General features: G+C 39.1%; 1 protein-coding gene across 9 annotated transcripts in view; it reads right to left on the minus strand.

The window, feature by feature from the left end:
* PLCH1 (phospholipase C eta 1) overlaps positions 1-12,468 on the minus strand; it is a 155,037-nt gene that overhangs the window by 30,001 nt on the left and 112,568 nt on the right. For all 9 annotated transcript variants that reach the window (XM_060767660.2, XM_060767657.2, XM_060767663.2 and 6 more), the window contains 3 exons: positions 11,286-11,447; positions 4,125-4,193; positions 21-118 (listed from right to left, as the gene is read on the minus strand). In XM_060767660.2, the coding sequence (XP_060623643.2) occupies positions 21-118; positions 4,125-4,193; positions 11,286-11,447 (329 nt within the window). The remainder of the gene's footprint in view (positions 1-20; positions 119-4,124; positions 4,194-11,285; positions 11,448-12,468) is intronic.

Here is a 12,468-nt window from a genome sequence, read left to right on the forward strand (position 1 = left end):
AAAAAGTGACATTAACTAACCTGCATAACTGTCCACTAGGTTCTTTTGCAGGACAGCTTTGCTGGGGATCCTCATCATCAGATGTGCTATGAGACTTGAATCTTGGTTTTGCAGCCTTCTGTATGAGAAGCCAAAGTCAGGGAAGTAAAGTATAAGAAGTTGCCCTCTGGATCCACCTATCGCAGTAAGGTCTACTTCGAGTAGGAGTGACATCTGTCTGAATCTTCATTACCTCTTAGAGATAGCAGTGATTGAACCTAGTACATTTGGCACGTAAAACCATGTGCCCCATCTCTGAACTAGTTACTCCATGGTGTACAGCATCATAAACATTGTGTCCATGTATTCCTTCAAGTAGTCATCTCAGTTTATGGTGACCACATGAATTTTATAGGGTTTAATGCTCAGAGGTGACTCTTCCAGTTCCCTCTTCTGAAATATTGCTTACAGAACCTGGTACTCATTGGCAGTTTTCCACCCAAGTACTAACCAGGATTGACCCTGCCTATCTTCCAAAATCAGAGAGGATCTGATGCCTTTAAGGTGTTTAGGCCTTACTCATAAACATTGTAACCAACATCTAATTTACTAACACAGGGTTTCATACAGCCATCGTTACTAGTCTATTTGTTGATTTTTAGTTCAAAATTCACATAATACTTCCAGTGCATTTCACAGCACTTAAAATTCCTAATATTTGCTGGGATTATGCTCAATGTAAAGAAAATGAGAAAAAATGTCTTGGTTGTCAGTTATGAGCTAAAATTTAGTATCACAACAAACAGAAATTGTGGGTGAACATCCCAGTTCTTGGAAATACTATCAGGGATTGTCCGTGACTTCGTATTTTATATGGGTTCCTCTTTAGTTAAAAGAAAATGGCAAATGCAAATCGATCCCAGGCATTAACTGCATTTCCATCTGGATTCATGGTTTTCTTTTCTTTCTACTTGGATGATATATTGTTTCATAACCCTGATGCTTCATTAGTTTGAATGGAGCAATAAGGGAGACACCTATGTAGTTCTAGCAGCAGCAGACCAAGGTTGGCAATGAGAAAGTCAAACAAGCTACAGCATTTGGGCCATGTATGTACCCCATGTATATGGCCACAGGTTTTTAAAAATATATAAACTGGAAAAGTCCTTTGCTATGTCATGGGATTTATCTAGATCTTCAGCAAGCTCAAACCCCGAATAGAGGAGAATTGCTTATACAGTATGAATCACTTCCAGTGTAGCATTGCTAAACATCTATATTGCCAGGAGCAAAACAAAAAAAAATGGGGGAGGCAAGGTTTAAATTGTCATTAGAGTCTCTTCAGTTGTTTCTGGCCAGATGTCATTAAACAATATTCATTCTATTTTTCATACAGATTTTAAGAAAACTAGGCAATCTTAATTTGCTGAAATTATTACATTAGTTAAATATTTGCCATTCTTCAAAAGTCAGTAACCGTATGTTATTCTGAGGCTGATTTTCCCCTCAATAAGCATAGCACGTCTTCTTGCATGAGTGTGCAGAGAATTCAAATTGTTAATAATGCTCATTAGTAAATGATGTTTATGGAATTCATCCATGGACTGAAGGAACAAGCCAGCTCATTAATTCTCCTTTTTAGTTCCTTGAAAGTTGAAAAAGTTTCACATAAATGAGTGTTCATGTAAGCATGTTTAAATTGTTTTTTTAAAATAAAGTTGCTGTTGTTGTCAGTTTCCTGAGCATAGTTAAAAATTGCTGCAAAAACATGTTTATCAAAGCACATTACTGTGGCCCCATTGAAATGCAGAAGCATCTCAACTCCAAGGAGAAATTGACACGTAAAGTTACTTCCAGTTACATATAGAGCAGTCCATGAGTTTGGCAGTACTTTTTTTAAAAACTAGAGTTAGGGAGAGTAGTTGATGAACAAGTTTTGCAATGACAATTACAAACAGCAGATACCTGCAGAAGCTATGCTGAACATTCTTATGGAACGAATATATGTCCGCGGGATGTAGATCTTACACATTTTAAGACAAACAAAGTACTCCAAGTTGGAACTTAAGGTATAAAATTTGACCCACAAAACCTGTCTATTTCCATTCTCCCCCACCCAAAAAACTACAGAAACAGATTGTGATTTGAAGCTCATCAAGAGCTACAATTTTATCTCTGGTAGAATAAATAGGAATACAGTACAGGCTTATTATCTGACAAAGGCACATCTCATCATTTGTGTCATCATCCATCTAATGTCTGACCATGGCTATGGTAGTGATCACTTTTTGTACTTTTTGCATTTGTTTCCTTTCACTCCACACAATCCCCACTGATTGGTATACCTATCTATGCACACGTATAATCATCTGCCAAATGAGACTGCATTTCTGGCATTCAATGAAGCCAGATTCAGTGGATCACAAATCTTTATGCCAAATAAAGTTTGTCACAATTTAAAGCCAAGAGGATGCTTTGTGTTTGCTGCAGTAGGCCAACACTAACTATCTCCATATTAATACGGTATATGCTGAAGTGGATGGCACAACAAATGCACAACTGGAGACACACCTGCTAAACGGACTTTACCCTCGCCCCAACTGTTGTCCTACACCACTAAGAAGATATTTTTTCCAAATACTGTACATACTATAGGCTGCATCTCCTTGCTCCTTCCTCTCCTCCCCTCTGATAAGAAAGCATCAGCAGCCACCACCAAGCCCCTCTCTCATTTTTGCATCTTTCTGCAGCCTCTCCACCCATGCAAATATGCTATTTTAAAATACAATACAGGAATTGTGTACTGTGAGGTGTACTGTAGCTTGAATCCACAGTGTTTTGGAACTGCAGACTGTGAGCCTGTGAACATGACAAGCCCATTGCATAGTGCCGCCCACATAAAATGCAGATCTCATAAAGTTGAAAGAGACCACAAAGTCTCTTGCTTCTGCCGTGCAGGAGCACACGATCAAAGCACACCCAACAAATGGCCGTCCAGCTTCTGCCTAAAAACCTGCAGAGAAAGAGACTCCACCAGACTCCCAGGCAACAGCATATTCCACTGCCAGACAGCAATAAACATCCGGAAGTTCTTCCTAATGTTTACGTGAAATATCTTTACCTGCAATTTGAATCCATTTCTCCTTGCCTTAGTCTGCAGAGCAACAGAAAAAAACAAGCTTGCCCCCTTCTCAATGTGACATTCTTTCAAATATTTAAACATGGCTCTCACATCCCCTCTCAGCCTTCTTTTCTCCAAGCTGAACATACCCAGCTCCTTCAGCTGTTCCTCATAGGGCTTGGCTTCTAGATCATTGATCATTTTGGTCACCCTTCTCTGGATACATGCCAGCTTATCAATATCCTTCTTAAATTGTGGTGCCCAGAACTGGACAAAGTATTCCAGTTGAGGTCTGACCAAAACAGAACAGAGTGAAATTATGACTTCCCTCAATCTAGACACTGTACTCCTATTGATGCAGATCTGATTCACTGATACGCACTGCATGCATCTTGCCATTCACAATAAGCTTAAACTGTACATAACACACTCTGTTTAAATGCACAGTCTGTCTTCTGCAGTTTCTTCAGATACTTTTTGGTGTATCTTCTGATAATTTGATGTTTATTAATCTTTCTGCTCTGTTTGTTTTCCTATTGCAAATACAAAACTGAATGTTTGCCGTGTATATGCTGTGCTCCGTCCTGAGTCCCCTTCAGGGTGAGAATGGTGGAATATAAATGTTTTAAATAAATAAATAAATAAAGTTATAAACAAAAAGAATATTAAAAACAGCCTTTAAAGCTATTGATGTGGCTGTCTTTTTCTGATTTAAAGGCTGGGGACAAAATATAGTAGATCAATGGGCTCAGTGGCATTTTCTAAGTATGAAGTTGTTATTCAAAAATTGGTACAGTGAATCTACTTTGAGACTGACAATTGGTTTCAGTCCAATAGCTCTAACCTTTTAACATTGTTCACATTTTAGTTTATTGAATTAGCCCACAAACTTTACCAAATATGCATCATTCTATGTGTTGACTGGGAGCCAGTGTGATGTAGTGCTTAGATTGTTGGATTTGAAATACCAGAAGTTTTAATTCCTACTCAGCCATGACCAAATCACACTTTTAGTACTGCTTACCTTATGTTTTCCAAAGTTGCTCATTAGTCTGCCATGAGATTTCTTGCTAGTATCTTTCTGATCTGAGTTCTGTTAAAAAAAAAAGAGTGAGCTATGAATCCACTGCTGAAATTTTGAAGATAAGTTTGTACTATGTTTGTTCTCACATATAACTGTCCACTTGTTCAGAGAATTAGCCAAATCTCATCTTTATGGATTATACTGGAGGCAACCAGGTAATGAGCCTCCTGCCTCCAACTTTGGAATATCCAATAATGAGCTTCAGAGTCTGGAGTATTTAACTACTTTTACTTTTAATGATGAACAGGACTATCGCAAGATGACGGAATGGACACCAACTTCAGACAGCCTTACAGGGGGAATTAGATATCTCTGGAACATAATGTTGCCATTGGGTATTTATTAAAATGGCTATACGCAAGCAAAGAGATGATGGCTGACCTGGAACAATACTTCTTCAGTACATGCACTCAAAAACCTCTCCTCTATCAAGAGCTTCTTGAAGACACATTTGTAATTTTTTTTCCATATGAACAGCAATTATTTGAGAAGTTCCATCAGGATTTCAAAAACTACCATCAACCTGAAGATGGAACAATCCACACAATAAACACAATTCTTTGACCCACTGTGCAACTGCACCATGGATTTCTATCAAAAACCACAGATCGCTAAATCTAATTTACATGCCTCCAGTTTCCACCCAGAATATACAACCAAATTTATTGTTTAGTGCCATGCTTTCCAATACAGCCATCTAAACAGACATACAAGATAGAGACTCAAAACTCTTGGTTTCACAACAGGCATTTTTCAAAATACAACACACACCTAAAGAGGTGAAGAAATAAATTCACATTGTAGGCTTAATACCCAGGAATTATGAAACAGAGCAACCTCCCCCCAAATGACAGAACACTTCTAATGATTACTTACAGACCCTAACTAAGACTGCTCAAAGAAATCATTAATGATCTATGACAACTCAAGAATAACACAGTTTTCTTATAAGGAGACACACCTTACTGGGTGACAGACAGGGTCCAAACCTTAAGCAACTACTCAAGTTACAACAAGATACATAACATCATCGTAACACAGAGACAAGTCCCTGCCACAAACCCAGATGCCAACTCTGTCCCAATATCTACAATATTACAGGGCCAATAATATAATTCATGACATGAGAGGTTGTTTCAATGTTATCCTATGCCAGTAATCCCCCCACTAGATTCTACACCAGTGGTTCCCAACCTTTGGGCCTCCAGGTGTTTTGGACTTCATCTCCCAGAAATCTCAGCCAGCTTACCAGCTGTTAGGAACTGTGGGAGCTGAAGTCCAAAACACCAGGAGGCCCAAAGGTTGGGAACCACTGCTCTACACCGAACAAGTAGGACAGTTTCTATGCAAGAGGATTAATGGATGCAAATCTGACATTAGTAATGGCACAACCCAAACACCAGTTGCAGAACCTTTTCAACATTCATGGACAAACAGCAAGTTATTTACAGGTTTCGGTCTGTGAACAAGGAAATTACAAAGGAAGTCTAGAAAGAGAGACGGCTGAATTGAATTATCTTCACAGGTTGCAATCCATTAGGCAGAGGTATGAACAAAGACAATGGCTTCATAGCAGAACTCATATACAAGAGTTCTCGCTATGGAACATATAATAAAATGAATTTTCTCACATAGAGTTTTAAAACCTGGAAAATTGACTTTTGATAAGCAGATTTATTGGTTTTACACATCAGTGCAAATTTTCTATGGCAAAGAACTGAAAGACTTGTATCATATTACACAGCCCTTTGAAATTTAGAACAATAGTCCTGATTGGCAATAATGTTTTTTGTATATATTGCATAAATTACAGGCAACGTTGTGCAAAATGCAGAGCAAACATACAATATCTCTGTTGCATAAACTTTTTAAAGTAAGAAATATAATAATTGTCATTTCAGAAGTAATTAGTTCCTGTTCTCATCTAGTATTTAAAATATTTCTTTGTTATGACGTGTTAAATTGTTTAAGAATGGAAATGCTACATAATTTGTTTTCTCGTTTTTTTATTACTAGCTGTACCCATCACGCGTTGCTGTGGCCAACCTTCCCATCCTCTTTCTCTTTTCTTACTTTCTATCCTTCCTTCCTTCTCTTCTTCTTCCCTTCCATCACACCCCACCTTTTCTTTCCCTTCTTCTTTCTCCCCTTTCTTCCTTCTCTACCAGTTCTTGGACTGCAACTCTCAACAGTCCTCTTGATCCATCCATCCATCCATCCATCCATCCATCCATCCATCTATCTATCTATCTATCTATCTATCTCTACTCTATCTATCTCTACTCTATCTATCTGGAGGATTACTGGAAGTTGCAGTCCAGGAATAGAAAATTGGAAATATGCTGGGATTGAAATGTTCCCAAAGAAATCCAAGGAGAAGAAAGCTTGCACCTTGGAAGCAGTGTATTTAGATCATCCTCCTCTCCAAAAAGATCTGGTCTAGGGGATACTGGAAGCTTTAATCTGAAAGAGAGTGTGGAGATGCTATCGTGTCTTTTGTTTGCCAGGAGGAGTCGTTTTTGCGCATGCGCCGTAGCAAACTTTTTGCTTTTGGGGCATTTAAAGTCCTTTCTGCTGTGTTTTTCAATGTTTTTATGAGTGATGGTCACTTGTTGGCCTGATAGGTGTATTGTGTCCAAATTTGGTGTCAGTTCATCCAGTGGTTTTTGAGTTATGTTAATCTCACAAACGAACATTATATTTTTATTTATATAGATTAGGTACTTTAAAATAGAGTTAATATAAAACATTTAACATTCCTGTCAAAAGTCCTAAATACAGTATATCCTTTGAGAATATGGACTTTAAAGATTAACAAGGAAACCTTACTCATCACACCAAAATAATTATTTACATTGCTTTTGAAATTTATGATATGGTCACTTTTTTAGTTTCTAAGTGGTTAACTGAGCATACAATATTTTGCAGATAAAAGTTTTTATGTGCAATTCTGCTCATTGAAAATGTATGAATACTTCTATTCTTCTATATTGAAAATGATATACCAGAAGAAACCAGGTAAACAAAAGAATGAAGTCAGAAAGCCGCATGCCATTGAAATAAACCAACATATCAAACCCCTACAGTTCGGAAATTCTTCAGATAAATGGAGAATACAAAAATAAAATCCCAAAGTCACAGAGACAGCTGCAATGTTTGCTGGGCCAATAGAGATTCACTGTAAGAGGAATCCCTTGGGTCATCAATTTGATGGTCTGTGGCAGGATCCAATGTTGCTGTCAGAACATCACTTCCCTTCATCTCTCTGAAGAGCTGAAAAAGGCACTGAAATACATTCTCCCAGCTATTCGCAGCACAAGACCTCCTAGTTATATAATGCATGACCTGTGGCAGAAATGTATTTTCCATTAGCTTTCTATAAAGAACATGAAATGGTTTCAGTTACCCTCACCTCACCCCTTTTGTTTCTTTCTAGGCTTAGCCAACCTTGAAAAACTCTATCCTGCATTTATTTCTAAGCTAGAATTACTCTATACTGAGGAATTTCTCTGATCAGCTGTCCCTGTGCATGTGTGTGTTTTCAAGTTGGCTGTCAACTTATGACATTAATTTCATGGCATTTTCTTAGGCAAAGAACACTCAGAGGTGATTTTGCCAGTTCCTACCACTGAAATATAACCTACAGCAGTATTCATTGGCAGTCTCCCATTCAAGTACTAACAATGTCTGATTCTGCCTAGGTTCCAAGATCAGACAGTATATGGTATCTTCTGCCCAGTTTTGGATAGGGAAGATCAAGAAACATAGTGGGAGTATGTTAGCTGCACATCTTCCTTCTGAAACCCTTTCTTTGCAGTGTCTGTAGTGATTCTCTGTGTCCCAAATCAAGAAATTATGGGAAAAGAGATTGGTTCTTAATCTGAATCAACATGTCTAAACAAGACGTGTATTCACAAAAAAGCAGTATTTTAAAGATTGTTTCAGCAAATGCAGATATTGGATAGAGGGAAGAAATGTCAATGTTGTCATCAGTGTATTCTTTGTACGAGGGTTGAATGAAAATTAATGCCTCCACCTTCGTAACTCCTCAACAGATGGCAGTACTGGTATGTGACAGGTACTGGCTAATGTTCAGTAGACTCTCCTCTACAGTCCCAATTTGGCAGGAAGCCTTAGCATTGAACAGTTGTGTTGTTAAAGTGCGAGGTATGGAACCCTGCGCAGACTGTCAGTCAATGCGACTTAAGCAATGTGCAGTCATTAAAAACAGAAGGTGTCACCCCAAAGGAGATTAATCAGAGAATGCAAACTGTTTATGGTGATTGTGTTGATGTGAGTACTGTGCTTCGTTGGGCGAGTAAGTTTAAAGATGTTGAGGTGGGAACATCTGACTTGCATGGCAAACAAAGAGTTGGATGTCCTGTGACAGCAACCACTGAGTTTCACAAGCAAAAGGTTGACAGATTGATTCAGGATCATCGTCGTATCACTCAAAGAGAAATTTCAAGCATAATCAGCATTTCACAAGAATGTGTGGGTCACATTATTGTTTTGCTTGGCTATCGGAAGATCTGTGCACGATGGGTACATTGAGAGAACTGTGATACGCTGGTTGGAGAAATAGAGTGTCTACTTCTTCCGTGACAGCTTCAGAAAACTTGTTCATTGTTGGCAGAAATGTATCCAATTGTCTGGTGGTTATGTGGAAAAGTGAATAGTTGTAGTTAAAAAGAACATTCTAAGGATTATTTCTGCGTTTGATTTATTAAAATATTCCCATCCAAACCCAAGTAATGAAGGTGGAGGCATTACTTTTCATTCAACCCTCCTATTTATACTGAAAACCTGTGCCCCTTGAGACACATCAGAAAACTGCAGAAGCACTAGAAGCCATTAGCAAAAATTCCTAGTGAGGCGAGAGAGAGAAGAAAACCAGTAAGGTACACTATGGAAAGGACTATTTGGAATCCTGAATAGCAGAAAACAACATCTTGCGACCAAGCCCATCTTTTCTGCAGAAATTTCCAGTGGCGTGCTTTACAAAAAAAATAAAAACCCAATACAAATAAAGCAGCATGTCTCATCCCCTTTTCTTGATTCTTCCAACCACCAGGCTCCCACCAATGTGAACAAGGAGAAGAAACCAGAGAAACATTTAAGCATATTGTATTGTCGAAGGCTTTCATGGCTGGAATCACTAGGTTCTTGTGGGTTTTTTCGGGCTATAGAGCCATGTTCTAGAGCATATTTTTATACTCAGATTTGATGTTTGGGAGTTTAGAAATACACACCAGACCCTCAGCAATTAAGTTGCTCAAAATGTGCAAAGCCCGTTGTGTGAGGGCCATGGAATAACAACAACAACAACAACAACAACAACAGCAACACTACCATCTGCCTGCGACAAAGAACTGGTGGGATCACAAGCTGAAAAAAGTTACAGAAAATGAACACGTCAAACTCCTCTGGGACTTCCGAATTCAGACACACAGAGTTCTAGAGCACAATACTCCTGACCTCACAATTGTGTTAAAAAACTAAGTATGGATTGTCGATGTTGTAATCCCAGCTGACAGCAGGATTGAAGAGAAACAACTGGAAAAGCTGACACAATATGAGGATTTAAAGATCGAACTGCAAAGACTCTGGCACAAGCCAGTCAAAGTGGTCCCAATGGTGATCGATTCACTGGGTGCAGTGCCTAAAGACCTTGGCCTGCACTTAAAAACAATGCTGACAAAATTACCATCTGCCAGCTGCAGAAGGCCACCTTACTGGGATCTGCACGCATCATTTGCCAATAAATCACACAGTCCTAGACACTTGGGAAGTGTACGACGTGTGATCCAATACAACAGCCAGCAGAATACAGCTCTATCTCCCCGGGGGGACTCAAGACGGTTTCCAAGCAACAACATCAAAACATACAGAGTCACAACATGAACAAAAAATAACAGTAACAGCAACATAAGCATGGAATTACCCAACAATACATCAATATTAAAAGAAAAAATCCTGCCTACTCTTCATGTCTATTTGTTAGGGCATGCTAAAGGAATGGGTCAGGACAATTAAAAAAGCTGGGTCAAGACTGATACAAATTGAAATAAGATGGGACTGGCAATTGGGTACTGTAATAGGTAAATGAAAAAAGTGGGGATAGGCTATTTTCAGGGGCCTGTTAGGAGAATGACCAGGGTAATATACAGGGAGCTAGGTCATGTCCGGACAGTCTCTGGGCTGAGCTAGCACTGGTCACTCTTGAAGATTGGTTGAAACCACCAAGTCTTCAAACTCTTATGAAAAGAGGGAAGGGATGGGGCCTGTTTTATTTCCCTTGAAAGGGTGTTCCAGAGGTGGGGGGCACCACCGAAAAGGCCCTTTCTCTTGTCCCCAGCAACCATGCTTGTAATTGAAATGGGAGCGAGATGAGGGCCTCTCCGGAGGATTTTAGTGTTTGCGCCGGTTCATAGATGGAGATGTTGTCATGTGCCTTCAAGTCATTTAAGACCTAAAATGAAAATATTGCAGGGATATCCTTTGCAAGGTTTGTTCAAAATGGGGCTTTCCTTTGAGGCTAAGAGAGCATGACTTGCTCAACATCATCCATGGCCAAATAGGTCTTTGCACCTTTGTCAAACAGAGTCCTGATCTAATACTCACACCCCCACATCAAACCACCAACCTTTCTGTCAGCAGTCCTGCCAGGACAAAGGTTTAACCCATTGTGCCACTGGGGGCTCCATATTCTTTAAATGACCTCTTTAATTAACAATATGTGTGTGTGTACGTCTGCAAGGCCACAAGCACATGACTAGTCCCATAATGAGGGAGGTAATCATGAACAAAACATCAGAATAATCCATGTCATATTTGTTCTCCCCATAAATACACAAACACACAAATAAGTAAATAATGTCACTTTGTGGGGGAGGGGGGGGGGGAGAGAGAGAGAAAGTAGTTTTTAAAAAATCAGGAAACTAAGATTTTGTAAGGCGGTCTGCAAATTTCACTCCAAGGAATTTCTTACATAAAATGAAGCATCGGTTTTTCTTCTATGTAATCGCCTGCAGTATATGTCAATACTATCTCAACAATACCAAGAAAAGACATGGGATGGGGAGGGGAGGGGATTCTTACCTGTTTGAAGTTAACATTTAAGCCCTCGTGGGTTGCTTTCAAGAGTGCCCTCACAGTAAAGCAGTCGGGGTCTTCTTTGTCTCTGATCTGAGATTCTTTTAACAAGGATTCCAGTTTCTTCCTTATAAAAGATTCTATCTGGTGCTCAGTGGTGCCATTGCTCTGAAATAGATCAGTAAACCCCAATGCACATTGTTGAGTTGGTTGTTGATGTTGAAAAAGTAAAGAGTGCTGGATATATATTTCTGCCCAAGTGAACTGATCCTCCCTAAATGTTGAAATGCCCTTCTTTTGAATTAGACTGGTATATAGGAATGGCATCTTTAGAGTGGGTTTTGTTTAGAATGGCTGAGGTAGCAACAAAAGCCAGAACTTGTTTTCCAGAAATACTCTCACTACCCATCACAGTTTTTCTTAAAACACAGAAACTATTTCAAGGTATTGGTCTTTATTAAGGTCTATGAGACCCCCTATACATGAGGATTCCACAAAGTTATCCAAACATGCCAAGGGAATAAGATAAGAATGTAGATTTGCTGGAGGCATGGCTAGAAGACAATTTTTCATTAAATTTAGATGCTTTCCAAAACTTTGTCATATCTGCAAATGCTTCTCTGAGAACCATTTCCTAATAGGAATCATTACACTTAACCGAAGTTTTAAAAGGAGTGTGTTGTGTACATTGGCCGTCCCAAGACTGGTGCCTTCAAGATGTCTTGGTCTATATCATTGCAAGACAGTATGGCCAGTAGCGATGCTGGTTGCAGAACAATGAGGATTACAAAGTGGAACTTTTTGGGGAATGCTGGTATACATGAATAAGAAGGAGTGAAAAGTTAATATTAGTGAGAAATATTCCAATACACTCCAGCTGCACATAACCAGAATTGCACATAACAAGCACAACCACTAATGGATTCAGGAAGTTGGAGTCTAAAAATGAACTATTTCAAGAGATCTTATTGCCACACTGCAGTTGATTGTGTGTGTGTGTATACACTCTTTCATTCAGATTGAGGGTTTGGTAGAAATAACTCTGAGTCATTGGATGAACTTTTGCTGTCTTGTGCTACATGCACCCAAAGCCAAATTATCTCTCCACATGAGACTATTCACAGTGCACAAAGGAATAATGAGTTTATATTTTCTGACCTTGAAGTAAAATAATCTCGCCTCCTACACT

This window comes from Anolis sagrei, chromosome 3 (genome assembly GCF_037176765.1).
Source record: "Anolis sagrei isolate rAnoSag1 chromosome 3, rAnoSag1.mat, whole genome shotgun sequence".
Classification (NCBI taxonomy): domain Eukaryota; kingdom Metazoa; phylum Chordata; class Lepidosauria; order Squamata; family Dactyloidae; genus Anolis; species Anolis sagrei.